A 15757-nucleotide genomic window follows, 5' to 3' on the forward strand; every position below is an offset into this window, starting at 1 on the left:
CAGAGTGGCTAAAATGAACAAATCAGGAAACTACAGATGCTGGCAAGGATGTGGAGAAACGGGAACCCTCTTGCACTGTTGGTGGGAATGCAAACTGGTGCAGCCACTCTGGAAAACAATGTGGAGACCCTACGACCCAACAATACCACTACTAGGAATTTGCCCAAAGGATACAGGAGTACTAATGCATCGGGGTACCTGTACCCCAATGATTATAGCAGCGCTTTCAACAATAGCCAAATTTTGGAAAGAGCCTAAATGTCCACCAACTGATGAATGGATAAAGAAGATTTGGTTTATATATACAATAGAATAGTACTTGACAATGAGAAAGAATGAAATCATGCCATTTACAGCAACGTAGATGGAACTGGAAGGTATTCTGAGTGAAGTAAGTCAGAGGATAGATATCATATGTTTTCACTCATATGTGGAACTTGAGAAACTTAACAGAAGACCATTGGGGAAGGGAAGGAGGAAAAAAATAGTACAAACAGAGGGGGAGGGAGGCAAACCACAAGAGACTCTTAAATACAGAGAACAAACTGAGGGTGGATGGCTGGCGGTGGGGGGGGGGGGGGGCGGTGCGCAGGTCTGGAGAGGGGAAAATGGGCAATGGACATTGAGGAGGGCACTTGTTGGGATGAGTACTGGGTGTTGTATATAAGCCAATTTGAGGGGTACTTGGGTGGCTCAGTCGGTTAAGAGTCTGACTCAGGTCATGATCTCATGGTTTGTAAGTTCAAGCCCCACATCAGGCTCTGTGCTGAAAGCTCAGAGCCTGGAACCTGCTTCAGATTCTGTGTCTTCCTCTCTCTCTGCCCCTCCCCTGCTCACTCTCTGTCCCTCTCTGTCTCCCAATAATAAACGTTAAAAAAAATTATAAGCCAACTTGACAATAAATTATATTTTTAAAAAAAGAATCTACCTGTGACACTAAATCATTCACTACAATATGCCACATTTAAAGATGTAGGAGGTTGAAGTATAAAAGAAATGAACTGGCATCTGTAATATTTGCCTTCCCTTATCAACTTTATGTATGTTTTTATTACTAGTTTAATGCTCAGTTGCTGAGCACTAGTCATACTTTAATATTGAAGCTCTGCAACCTAAGAATATGGTTTCTAGCAGTGTGTTCATGTAAACAAAATGCATTTACAGCAAAATTGATTAAGAAGGATTTATTCAGTGCTGCTTTCGTTAGTACACACCACAGGGGATAAGACCTTGTCTTCATGTAAGTAGCATCTTTTGGGAAAGAAAAGATTAACACATGTCAAAGAATATTAAGAAACACCCAAAAATGTATAATTTAGAGCTGTATTGTACACTAGACTATGTCAGTCAGAGGAATAGAGATCAGTGAAGACTAGCATGATCAGAAATGGAGGAAGTAGAACTTGCAAGGAGCCTTTAAGAAAAAGTTGGATCTGTCAAGCAGTGAAATAGTCTGCTGTCTCCAGACGGGGAACCAACAGACATATAGTGCAAGGAATATATAAAACATGTTTATGGGACAGTAAGTGGAGTAGACATTAATGGAAAATAAGGTTGGTTCAGTTGACATTACAAAAGCCCTTTATATTTTTATTTTTTTATTTATATTTTTTTAATGTTTTTTAATATTTATTTAAGTTTGAGAGAGAGAGAGCTCACTAGTGGGGTAGGGCAGAGAAAGAGGGAGACAGAATCGGAAGCAGGCTCCAGCCTCGGTGCTGTCAGCACAGAGCCCAATGTGGATCTCGAACCCACAAACCACGAGATCATGACCTGAGCCATGTACTAGGGCATGAAGAAACAGGAGGTCTTATAAAGTTCATTCAACAGTTTATTACTGAACACCTACTTCCTTTGTACCAAATATTATTCAAGGTATTTTGAATACATTAGAGAACAAAATAAATAAAAATTCTAGTCCTTGGAGAACTTTACATTGTAGTTCATGAGAACTTAAATTTATACCTATCTTTCGAGAGAAATGTCTGAAAATCCGTAATGCACATGTGTTTTGACACAGTCATTATGCTTTCTGAGGAAATGGCAGTACAAGGTGTGCAAAGATAAACTTATGTAATTATTTAGAATTTTCTATAGCACATAGCACTGCTGTGACTGCTATAATTGGATTGTGTTTTTATTGTTGATTTATAAGAGTTCTTTATTTTTCTAGATACAAGTCCCTTATCAGATAGGTATTTTGGAATGTTCTCTTCCATTTCATGGGTTATCTTTTCATTTTTTTAATGGTGTCTTTTGAAGCACAAAACTTTTTAATTATGATGCAGTCCACTTTACCTAATTTTTCTTTTGTTGCTTGTGCTTTTGGTGCCATATCTGAGAATCCTTTATCTAAAGTCAGGAAGATTTACTCCTGTGTTGAAGACGTACTCCTGTGTTTTCTTCTAAGCATTTATATTTTAGTGTTTACATTTAGGTCTTTGACATACTTTAAGTTAATTTTTTTATGTCATGTAAGGTAAGGGCTGTGTACTATTTTAAATATGGCTACTAAAAATTTCTAAATTACATGTGGACTTGCATTATGTTTCTATTGGACAAAACTGGCCTAGACCAACAGTCTCCAAACTTTTTGATATGACTCCCTATTGGGGAAAAAAAATTGAACATTCACCCACCAATATATGTACGTGTATTTATCTCTCAATTATATACATGTACTATCCTATGAATAACATGTATGTTAAAATACAAAACTACATAGAAAATTAAAATTTTTTTTTTCAACGTTTATTTATTTTTGGGACAGAGAGAGACAGAGCATGAACGGGGGAGGGGCAGAGAGAGAGGGAGACACAGAATCGGAAACAGGCTCCAGGCTCTGAGCCATCAGCCCAGAGCCCGACGCGGGGCTCGAACTCACGGACCGCAAGATCGTGACCTGGCTGAAGTCGGACGCTTAACCGACTGCGCCACCCAGGCGCCCCTAGAAAATTAAAATTTAAAGACACTTAATAGTAAAATAAATATAAATAAAATTTCCCACACTTCAGTGGATTTTTTTGTACGTAATTGCTTTTGGAGACCACCAGTCTAGACTGTGATCTTAACTTTATAATTGATTGGCTCAAATGTTCTTCCTTCTCCACCGTATTGATAGAGAACTCTCTCAAGTGCAGATCTGATCATGTTATGCCTACCCTACTTAAGGATAAAATCCAAACTCAGCTTGTCATTTAAGGTCTTTCATAGGTCCCTGCCTCTGTCTCTCTAGCTTCAGCCTTCACCATGCGCCATACATTTTATCAATCCACAGCATACCTCCCTGCACATCATCCTTTACCTATGCTTTTCTCTCTACCCAGAATGCTATTTCTCTGCTTCCTCTCCAGATTACTATTAGTCTTCATTCCTCAGTGTGCCCTTTCTTATCATTTAGCACACTATGGTAATTTATTTGTCTTCCTCAGGAGACTATCAGATCCTCCAGGTAGAAACTGTGTATTCCTGGTACCTATATAGGTTATGGGCTTTTAATAAATTTTTTTTTTAATGTTCATGAATATCTTGGTGAATGAGTTAGTAAATACATTTCTTCTAATTCAACCTGCTTTTCTACAGACATTGATATTTATGATCAAGAAAAAAATTCTAATTTTTGAATCATTTTTGTTTCATTGTAAATATGATAATGATCAAAAATTTTATTTCTCGTTTTTTCTGCATGTCCTAGATTTCACAATATTTTTGTTTGTGTTTTTTGTTTTTGTTTTGTTTTGTTTTGTTTCTGTAACATCCATAATCCATGGGCTAAATGTGTCATTTAGGGCAATCTAAGAACCTTAATACTTAGTACCATTTCTGAAATGTCTGTGAAGAAATGTGTTCTGCTGTCTTTACAATGACTTAGAAGTAAATGTTTTAAATGTGATCAGTGCATCAATTGGAGACCAGTTATACCACCATGTCTTCTACATTATAAATACTATGTGTCATAAGTGATACCAACGTTCATAGTAAAAGTCACAGTCATTCTTGTCAGCATCAGTTCTTAGAAAGTTTTTCTCAATAAAATAGTTCTTTTTTTTTTTTTTTTTTAATATTTATTTACTTGAGAGAGAGAGTCCTGGGGGCCAAGTGGGCCTAGGGGTTGGAGTAACCTGTACCCATAGATACACTCCTTAGTTACCGGAGTGGGGCTTTCAAATCCATTTGTTCCTTCCTTGGCTGGAGTCTTTATAGGGGGTGGCAAGGGCTAAATGCAGGGCCACACAATTTCCTTGTGGAACCTTATTTCTTTCCCCAGTGGTCTTTTCTCAGGGGGCCTGTCGAGGGCAGTTCCCCAACAGACAATTCCCCAGGTACTTTTATTAAGGCCAAATTAACATAAAAGCAGGAGTACAAGAAGCTTCACTGTCAGTGGGCCGCCCTGCAGTCCCGATCCGTCCACCACCCGGGCCCTGCCGTCAGGCTGGTTGGATAGCTCGGCTCCCGGCAAGAGAGCGTGAGCTGGGGAGAGCAGAGAGAGAGAGGGAGAGAGAGAATCCCAAGCAGGCTCCACACTCAGTGCGGAACTCAGTGCGGGGCTCGATCCCACAAACCATGAGATCAAGACCAGAGCCCAAATCAAGAGTCAGCTGCTTAACCGACTGAGCCACCCATGCACCCCCTCAATAAAATAGTTCTATATGCTAGTAATCAGAACAGTATAGAACACATTAGGAGCATTTTGAGGCCTCGTAAGATTGCTCCCTTCTATTTAGAGTTGATTTTCCTCAGTCAGAATCCCCAACCAAAATCAGGGCAATTTTTAGTAGAAGGAGGTAGCCCTGGTATTAGGGCTTAGGCACCAGCATGTCAAGAATTTCTCGAATTCACTGTTTTATATCATGTGATATTTTGCACTGATAAATGGTATCACACCATATCTGCGTAAGAGCATTATTCAATTCCCAAACAAACCAAAAAGCACCCAAACCAAATGAGCTACTTGCTGTTATTAAACTTGATGTCTTCGAGTCATTATCGTCTTCAGAATGTTGGTAATGGGTGACCTTTGCTTCTGATTATTTTCTCGCATCCTTTTTTCTTTCATTGAATGTCATCTGCAACTGTTTTCTGTGTAGTAGCCTTTGATTGTGTTATTCTGAGCATGGCACAAACATAGTCTGTACCTTCAACATCCATTTACTGAGAAATTAACTGTGTACAAAAAGACCCTCATCTTTCTGTGGGAGACTTATTCCTAACATTTATGAAGGATGAGGAAGAAAATGAAAATATGAGTGAAGATAACTCCAAGGATTTTTATTACCTTAGTAAAAAACAGAGTTAATGATATAAAATACTGATGTTTATGTATTAAAGCTGTAAACATAACATAAAATTAGCATTAAGACTTATTTGTAGAGATCTTATTTTAGGGTCAAATTTGAGAGAACTTGGCATATTTTAGATTGGGAGATAGAAAATGGGGTAGCCATAAACCGTAAACACCTGTAAAATCTGTAAAGGAAGAAAATAGATTAGTGGTTCCCTAGGGCTGGCAGGAGGCTGGGGAGCAATGCTAACAGGGAAATATTTCTTATGGAATCAAAATATTCTAAAATTAGGTTATAGTGTTAGTTGTGTAACTCTAAACATACTAAAAACCATTGAATTGAACACTTTAAAAATTTTTTTTTTCAACGTTTATTTATTTTTGGGACAGAGAGAGACAGAGCATGAACGGGGGAGGGGCAGAGAGAGAGGGAGACACAGAATCGGAAACAGGCTCCAGGCTCTGAGCCATCAGCCCAGAGCCTGACTCGGGGCTCGAACTCACAGACCGCGAGACCGTGACCTGGCTGAAGTCGGACGCCCAACCGACTGCGCCACCCAGGCGCCCCAAAATTGAACACTTTAAATGGATGGACTTTATGATATGTAAATTACATAGCAATAAAATTATACGTCAGTAAAGCTGTATTTTATTTTAACAAAAAAAAAAAAAAAAAAAAAGATTGTCAGGGCACCTGGGTGGCTCAGTCAGTTAGGCATCCAACTTCGGCTCAGGTCATAATCTCATGGTTCGTGAGTTTGAGTCCCGCATCAGGCTCTGTGCTGACAGCTCAGAGCCTGGAGCCTGCTTCAGAGTCTGTGTCTCCCTCTCTCTCTGCCCCTCCCCGGCTCACACTCTGTCTCTCTCTCTCAAAAATAAATAAGTGTTAAAAAAATTTTTTAAATGATTGTCAAAAAATAAGGACTGTGTATTTTCTGCCTCTAACTTTAGCTGATTAAGACAAAATCTTATGCCAGTTGGAAAAATAGAAATTTAGAAATGAGCATATCTAAACAAACTCCCCAATTTGCTGTATAAACTTTTATCAGAACTCATCTTTTTCATTTGGAATAACAAGGCCTTAGAAATGGATGTATAGGATGATGTTCAGCATTATTTTCAGAATTTTTTGTCTGCATTCCTTTATCCAAGATTAGGAAATATTTAAAAATATAATGGAATTGTTCCTGTTCCACATATAAATAAAATAATTTTCTTTAAAATGAAAATATTTTAGGGGCGCCTGGGTGGCTCAGTCGGTTGAGCATCCAACTTTGGCTCAGGTCATGATCTCACAGCTCGTGAGTTTGAGCCCTGTGTCGGGCTCTGTGCTGACAGCTCGGAGCCTGGAGCCTGCTTCAGGTTCTGTGTCTCCCTCTCTGTCTGCCCCTCCCCTGCTCATGCTCTGTCTCTCTGTCTCAAAAATTAATGAAAATATTTTATGCCATGTCATTGTATAACATCTTGGCCTCTCAGATTCCACAGCTTTTGCAATTCAGTAGATTAATTCATATAGAATATGAAAATATGATAAATAAGAAATTATTAATTTTTTAGAATCACAGACAGGGTCTTTGGAGCAACATGTCTTCTCAACAGTATTAGCAGTTCTTTAAAGAATTCTACCACTGGGGCGCCTGGGTGGCGCAGTCGGTTAAGCGTCCGACTTCAGCCAGGCCACGATCTCGCGGTCCGTGAGTTCGAGCCCCGCGTCGGGCTCTGGGCTGATGGCTCAGAGCCTGGAGCCTGTTTCCGATTCTGTGTCTCCCTCTCTCTCTGCCCCTCCCCCGGTCACGCTCTGTCTCTCTCTGTCCCAAAAATAAATAAACTTTAAAAAAAAAAAAAAAGAATATTAAAAAAAAAAAAAAAAAAAGAATTCTACCACTTTTTTCCCCCTAGTTGTTACGAAGAATGATTTTATAGCTGAACTTTTTTTTTTAATTGTGTCTTAAAAGTGGAATTGGGGTATTTCATGTTTAATGTGATGTTAAATACTAAAGGTTACACTCTGTACAGTAAGTTGTGATCATGTGATAGTCAAAGGGTGATCTTTTACTACTGAGACATTCCCCATTTTTCATGCATCTTTTTCATCTCTACTTTCAATAGAAACTCTATTCAGTTGTTTTTTGTATTATAAAATGCATTAGGTTGTGTGAGGGAAACACTGAAGCTTTTCGAAGTGCAGGCTTATTATTGTTTCAACTAATTGCCTGATTTGTTTGTAAATGGGAAATTTTTATAAAAATGGAGAAAGCTGTAAATTGCTATCTGTGGGCTTTTCAAGCAAGTATAATGTAACTCTACTTTTATAGCAAGGGCTAGAAGCCATTACTGCAGTAATCAATATATCACAGTTATATTATTATGGAGATTTTAATGTTACTTTCAAAATTCTGAGCTGTTTGGATATTGGTCTTCCACTGTTGACACCTGATAATATTTGACTCCATATTTTTTCTGTAAATATTTAAGAATTACTAGGAAATGGTAAGTCAATTTTTAAGCACACAAACACATTTTTAATATCTTAGATAACATTCCTCTTTTTTAAGCATTAATTTTCTTACTTCATTCCGTTAGTGTCCACTTGGCAAGAAGAGTGCTTCAGTTAGAAAAACAAAACTCACTGGTTTTAAAAGACCTGGAACATCAAAAGGACCAAGTAACACAGCTTTCACAAGAGGTAAATAACTTAAACAAAAGAAACATATATAAAGAATCACAGTGTTCATTTTAATTCTCTGTTACTCCTTTGTCTATCTTCTGAGCAGTTTTCAAATAAGCCGTTTGCTAGTACAAAATGATGTTACAACGTACAAAACTAACCTACTGTTAAAGCCTTATAAAACATCGCGCAGTGTATGGTAAAACTAAGATCAAAAAAGAGATTAAATGCCCAGACTAAATATAAATGCAGACTAGACAGGCAGAGCTTTGATTTCTGAGAGTATCAACTGGCAAAACGGGTTTGGCGATTTTAGGTGGCATTTTGAGTTTTTTAATAAAACTTCATCTTAAAAAATTTTTCTTAAATTTTAATTCCAGTGTGGTTAACATGCACTGTTATCTTAGTTTCAAGTGTACAGTATAGTGATTCAACACTTCCATACGTTACTCAGTGCTCATCAAAATAAGTATACTCTTAATCCCCTTCACCTATTCCCCCATCCTCCCCCCCACCCCACCCCCACCCACTTCCCCTCTGGTAGCCATCTGTTTAAAACCTCATCTTTTAAAGAGATGAAAAATTATCTATTAAACACACACTTAACTTGGTATACTCTTAAGCTCTCAAATTCTTTGGTACATGATAGTTCCCAAAGTATCTTTTAAAACTCAGACTCATATTTCTTATTTTCCTTAGCCTTATGTCATCTAAAAAAGATACATAGTTGTACATGGTATTTTTAATCCTTTTACTTAACATCTAATTACATTTTTCTGTACTTCTGAAATTCAAGTAATAAAGTAAGTATAACCAAAGATGTCACCTCATTAGTATTCCTTTTATTTCCTGAGTTTCAGCATAACAAGTTTTTTATGTTAATAATTTAAAACTTCGATCTTGTAATAAAGGGATTTTTAGAGGCGTATATTAAAGACTCTCAATACATATCATGTATTCTTTGTTTTCTGAAGGACCTGTTCATATTTACCTTTATAGTACCCTCTATTAAAATATTTTTAATAATGTGACATTAGGAGGATTTCTGTGCTCAAATTCCAAAAGACCAGCAATAACTTCCTAGTACGGGGCCCGACATAGAGTTACACTTGGGATGGAAGAGTGTCGTGCCACAGCCACCTCTATCGGCAGGAGTGCGAGGCACAGCCAGATTTGGAGCATTTCTTGTGTCTGTGGAATAAATATTCCTACCGCGACTAACTTTGAGCTGCCAACATCACATCACTGCACACAGAATAAAGATACTCAGTAGCACACTGTTACATATTGTCCCCACCATACAGATACAATAGACTTGGGTAAACTGAAGAGCATAGATAATAGTAAAATAATTAAAAATCCATGACTTTGAAAATTTGTTCCCTTTTTTTAATAAAATTGATTTTACTGGGGCGCCTGGGTAGCTCAGTTGGTTGAGCGTCCAGCTTCGGCTCAGGTCATGATCTCATGGTTCTTGAGTTCCAGCCCCACATCAGACTCTGTGCTGACAGCTTAGAGCCTGGAGCCTGCTTCTGATTCTGTGTCTCCCTCTGCTCGTCCCCCGCTCATGCTCTGTCTCTCTCTCTCCTTCAAAAATAAATAAAAACATTAAAAAAAAAAATTTTTTTTAATAAAATTGATTTTATTGGGGCACCTGGGTGGCTCAGTTGGTTGAGCATCAAACTTCATCTCAGGTTGTGATCTCATGATTCATGAGTTCAAGCCCCACATTGGGCTCACTGCTGTTGGCATGGAGCCTGCTTTGGAACCTCAGTCTCCCCCCGTCTGCCTCTCCCCTGCTCACACTGTCTGTCTTTCTCAAAAATAAATAAACATTTAAGAAAAACATGTCTTGATTTTAAAAATAAAATAAAATTGATTTTATTGTAAATTTAAAGTTTTTAATATTAGATGTATTAACATTCAGCTCGCAAAATTCCTGAAAATTTACTAGTCAGCTGTCAGAAACTACTGTAAGCCAGCACCACTACACCATGAAAGGATAAATAAATGATTACAGAAGCCAATGAGAGGTTAAAGAAATTTCTGTTTGCTAATACATTATACATCACTCATGTTTGTTTTAATTTCAGAATAACCTATCAAACATATTTCTAAAAAAAATTAAACTTGTCCTTACTTGTATAGGTACATATATGCACGTCATAATATTACCTTTAAAAAAAATAAATAAAACTACCTTCCTGAACACTTCAGTTCATTGAAATAGGAACTGTTTTTTAAGTTTATTTATTTTGAGAGAGGGAGAGAGAGGGAGAGAGAGAGAGAGAGAGAGAGAGAGAGAGAGAGAGAGAATCCCAAGCAGGCTCTGCGCTGTCAGCACAGTGCCCAACGTGGGGATCAATCTCGCAAACTGAGATCATGACCTGAGCCAAAATCAAGAGTCAGACACTTTTTTTTTTTAATGTTTATTTATTTTTGAGACAGATGGAGACAGAGTGCGAGTGGGGGAGGGGCAGAGAGAGAAGGAGACACAGAATCCAAAGCAGGCTCCAGGCTCTGAGCTGTCAGCACAGAGCCCACTGTGGGGCTCGAACCCACAAACTGTGAGATCATGACCTGAGCCAAAGTCAGGCACTCAACGGACTGAGCCACCCAGGCGCCCCCATTTAAGGTAAGCTGTTGGCTTATATTGAGAAAAAGATTTAAATACTGAAATACATGTGATAGAAAATGGTATGGGATACCTAGAATTGGCTTTTAAATACCCTGTAAAAAGTGGGAGAAGGGCTCATAAATCAAAGAATCTCAAAATCTCAATCATGTTTGGAGCTGGGGGAAGATTATATGTGGATTGAAATTCACTTATTTGCACATTGAAATCAAATTGTTCTCACATCATTTGCTGAAAAGACCTTGTTGAAAATCAGTCATAAATGTGTGAGTTTGTTTCTAGACTCTCTGTTTCCAGTTATCTAATTTGCCTGTCTTTATGCCCAGACCACACTCTCTTGATTTCTGAAGCTTTATGATGTCTTGAAATTAGATAGCATTGGTCCTCTAATTCTGTTCATTTCAGAGATGTTCAGCTATTCTGTATCCTTTGCATTTCCATATGAATTCTTAATCATTTCTACAAAGAAAAAAAGGAAAAGCTGGGTTTGATTTTGATTGGGATTGCATTGAATCTACAGATCAAGTGGGGAAAATTGACATCTTAATAATATTGAAATTCTATCCTATTAATTGGCCATATCCTGCCATTTTTATTCTTTAGTGTAAAAGTTTCACATCTTTTGACTAGTCTTTTTTTTTTTAAGTTGTTTTATTTATTTTTGAGAGAGAGAAAGAACAAGTGAGGGAGGGCAGAGAAAAGGTGAGAGAGTGAATACCAAGTAGGCTCCACACTTCAGCACAGAACCTGATGCAGGGTTCAAACTCATGAGCCATGAGACCGGGCGCCCCTTGACTAATCTTAATGTTGTATTATGTTTTTCCATTCTTCTACTTTTAACTTCCTTATGTCTTTATAATTGTCTTATAGGCATCATATGTAGATGGATCTTAGTTTTTTTTATCCATTCTAACAAAATAGGACTTTAATTGGAGTTTTTAGAACATTTACATTTGATGTGTCTCTTGATAAGTCTGTCATCTTGCTATTTGTTTTTTATTCATCCCATCTATTCTTTCTTCTCTTGTCCTTTTATTTTTCCCTGCCTTCTTTTGGATTAGCTGAATATTTTTATCATTTTATATGATCTCATTATTGGTTTATTGGCTTGAACTCTATTACTACAGTACTTTCTTTATAGTATATATCTTTAACATCATCTCATTTCATTTACTACATCATGTATAGTTTAAAAGCCTTAATATAGTATACTTCCATTTGCCCCCCGCCCAGCTTTTGTGCTCCTGTTGTCATATATTTTACTTATACGTGTAGAAACTGCACACAACATTGCTATTAATTTTCTTTAAGCAATTGACAATTTTTTGAAGAGCTATAAATATGAGGAAAAGATACTATATTTAACCAAATAGTTACCATACCTGGTGTTCTTTATTCCCTTGTGTAGATCCAAATTTCCATTTGGTATTATATTGCTTCCGGTTGATGTACTTCTTTTCACAGTACCTATAGAACAAGTCTGCTGGTAACGAAGTCTTTCTGCTTCTGTATGTTGCAGAAAGTTATTTCACCTCTTTTTGTTGTTTCTTGTTTTTATATGTCTTACTATTTTTAACAGAATTTAAGATTAAAATGTATTTCTGACAGTTATGTTTACTAAGGCAAAAAACCCCGGAAGTATATATTTAAGGGTTCACTCTTTTATGACAATGAAATTCACACATAAAAACTGTACAATTCAGTGGCTTTCGGTGTGTTTACAGCATTGCACTATCACCGCTATCTAGTTACAGAACATTTTCATTACCCAGGCAGAAATTCTGTACCCATTAAGCAGTCATTCCCTATTCTCCCCTCCCCCCCAACCCTGGCAACCACTCTGTGCTTTCTGTCTATGGATTTGCCTGTTCTACACCCTTCTATAAATGGAATCATGCAATATGTGGCTTTTTTTTATCTGGCTGCTTTCATTTAGCGTAATGTTTTCAAGATTCATTCATGTTGTATCATCTATCAGTACTTAATTCCTTTTTATGACTAGATAATATCCCATTGTACAGATGCATCATATGTCGTTTACCCATTCATCCATTGATGAACATTTGGGTTAATTGACTATTGTGAATAGTGTTGCTATAAATATTCAAGTACAAGCATTATGTTTGTCTACCTGTTTTAAATCTGTGGAGTAAACACCTAGGAGTGGAATTGCTGAGTTCAGTTTTGTTTTACAAAGATAATTTTCCCAGGGTAAAAAAGTCCAGATTGGTTCTTTTTTCCTCTGTCTCTTTTTCAGTACTTGAAAGATGTTGCTCCACTCTCTTCTGGTTTGCATTGTTTCTGCCAAGAAATATGCTGTCTTTATCTTTGTGTCTTTCTAGATAATGTGTCTAATGTCTCTAGAATTTTTTAAGATATTCTTTTTTTCACTAGCCTTAAGCAATTTACGATGTGGTTGTTGTGATTTTCTTTATGTTTCCTCTGCTTGGGTTTTATCAGACGTCTTATATATGTGTGATCATCAGATTTGGAAATGTTTCAGTCATATGTCTTCATATATTTTTCTACCTTACCCTCTGTTTCCTTCGGACACTGCAATAGACATGTATTTATACCGCTTGAAGTTGTCCTACAACAGAACAGATGCTCTTCTCTTCATTGTTTTCTGTCGTTTTCTGCCTTTCCTTTTGTATAATTTCTCTTAGTATGTCAAGTCCACTAGTCATTTCTTCAGTGTAAAATCTGCTGTTAATCCATTCTAGTGTTTTACGTCTCAGGTATTGCAGTTTTCATTTCTAGTTCTCTTTTGTATCTTCCAGGTCTACTTAACCTTTTCAGACTTTATTTTCTTCAGCATAGGAAATACAGTTTCAATCACTATTTTGATATTCTTGTCTACTGATTCTATTATGGTGGCTGCCACTTCTTGGTTAGTTTCAGTTACATTGACCTGTCTCATATGTGTCATATTATCCTGTGTTTTTGCATGCTTACTAATTTTTCACGGGATGACAAATGTGAATTTTACCTTACCGCTAAATATTTTTGGATTCCTGTTAAGTGTGTGTTAGCTTTGTTCCCCAACATGGTTAAGTTTCTTGGGAAAGATTTGGCCCTTTTAAGTCTTGCTTTGAAGCTTTTATAAGCAAAGAAGCATTGATCCTAAGGCTACTTTTTTTGTCCCCTCCACTACTGAGACCAAAGTCTTTTGAATAATCTACCCCACGTCCTATGAATTAATAAGTTTCCTACTTTGGATAGTGGGAATAAGTAAATTCCTGGCCCATATGGTCTTCAGAAATTGTTCTTTCTAATCTTTTCAGTGGTTCTATCTCAGTCTCTGGTATTTTCTTTACACACATGCACTATTCAATGCCCAGGTGCATACTCAAGGGTGAATGTGTGTACATTTTCAGAGTTCTGTCTTTATGCAGCTCTCTTTTCTTCAGCACTCTGCCATAGGAACTGTAGTCAACTTGGTGTCTACATCTAGCAGCAGATCCTTAACTTAGGGAGTTTGGCAGGCTCTGCTTTGATTCCCTCTTCCTTAACTACTGCCTGGAAACTCTTTCCGTAGAGTGAACTGGGGCAACTGTAGGGTTACACTCAACTTGTTTGTTTCCCGTATCTCAGGGTTCACTGTTCTTCATTGTTTGATGTACAGTGTCTTCAGACTGTTGTTCCATTAGTTCGTTCAGTGTAAAAGAGAAAAAATTATTGGCCTTCTTTTTTGTATATATGTATATCACCTAATTTTCAAGAAACCACCAACTGGGTTAAATAAGAATGGAGTGTTCATAGGCGGTGATCTCCTTGATATCAGTCTTGGTGTTGTTTTTCTGGATCTTACTCCAAGAGCAAAAATAAACAAATGGGTCTACATCAAACAAAAAGCTTCTGCACAGCAAAGAAAACCATCAACAAAATGGAAAGGCAGCCTACTGAGTGAGAGAAAATATTTAGAAATCGTATATCCAATAAGAGGTTGATATCCAAAATATATAAAGAATTCCTACAACTCAACACCAAAGAAAATCCAATTTTAAAAAAAATGGGCAAAGGAAAAAAAAAAATAGGGGAGCCTGGGTGGCTCAATTGGTTAAACAGCCAACTCTTTTTTTTTTTTTTTTTTTTTTTAATTATTTTTTCAACGTTTATTTATTTTTGGGACAGAGAGAGACAGAGCATGAACGGGGGAGGGGCAGAGAGAGAGGGAGACACAGAATCGGAAACAGGCTCCAGGCTCTGAGCCAGCAGCCCAGAGCCTGACGCGGGGCTCGAACTCATGGACCGCGAGATCGTGACCTGGCTGAAGTCGGACGCTTAACCGACTGTGCCACCCAGGCGCCCCATTAAACAGCCAACTCTTGATTCAGCTTAGGTCATGATCTCACAGTTCATGAGTTCAAGCCCCACATTGGGCTCTCTGCTCACAGTGGAGAGCCTGCTTCAGATCCTCTGTCTTCCTCTTTTTCCACCCCTCCCCCCTCAAAAATAAATAAGTGTCTTTTTAAAAAATAAGCAGAGGATATGAATAGACACTTTTCCAAAGAAGACATACAGCTAGCCTATTGGCACATGAAAAGATGCTCAACATCACAAATCATCAGGGAAATGCAAATAGAGACCACAATGAGATATCACCTCACACCTGTCAGAATGGCTAGAATCAAAAGACCAGAAATAACAAGTGTTGGCAGGGTGTGGAAAAAAGGAAACCCTCATTCACTGTTGGTAGGAATGTAAATTGGTACAGGCACTGTGGAAAACAGTATGGAGGTTCTTCAAAGTATTAAAAATAGAACCACCATATGATCCAGCAATTCTATGTCTGGATATTTATTCAGAATATTCTGAATTCATGAAAACACTAATTCAAAAAGAGGTACAATATTCATTGTAGCATTATTTACAATAGTCAAGATACAGAAACAACCTAAGCATCGATCAATGGACAAATGGATAAACATGTGGTCTATATACAATGGGATACCATTCAGCCATAAAGAATGAAATCTTGCCATTTGCAACAACATTGATGGAACTAGAGGGTATTATGCTAAGTGAATAAGTCAGACAGAGAAAGACAAATACTATATGATCTCATTTATATGTGGAATCTTAAAAACAAAACAAATGAACAAACAAAACTCTTGGATATGGAAAAGAGTGTTGGTTGGCAGTGGGAGGGAGTCAGGAGATACAGACTGCT

At 37.5% G+C, this 15757-nt stretch overlaps 1 protein-coding gene across 4 annotated transcripts in view; it reads left to right on the top strand.

Annotated features, from left to right (window-relative positions):
* The window catches only part of PIBF1 (progesterone immunomodulatory binding factor 1), a 201800-nt gene that overhangs the window by 131131 nt on the left and 54912 nt on the right, over positions 1 to 15757 (top strand). For 3 of the 4 annotated variants that reach the window (XM_045478783.1, XM_045478797.1, XM_045478789.1), the window contains exon 14: positions 7865 to 7967. In XM_045478783.1, the coding sequence (XP_045334739.1) occupies positions 7865 to 7967 (103 nt within the window). Of the gene's footprint in view, positions 1 to 7864; positions 7968 to 8986; positions 9264 to 15757 lie in introns of those variants that run through there. The other variant, XM_045478805.1, reaches the window with a different exon arrangement.

This window comes from Leopardus geoffroyi, chromosome A1, assembly GCF_018350155.1.
Source record: "Leopardus geoffroyi isolate Oge1 chromosome A1, O.geoffroyi_Oge1_pat1.0, whole genome shotgun sequence".
Lineage (NCBI taxonomy): Eukaryota > Metazoa > Chordata > Mammalia > Carnivora > Felidae > Leopardus > Leopardus geoffroyi.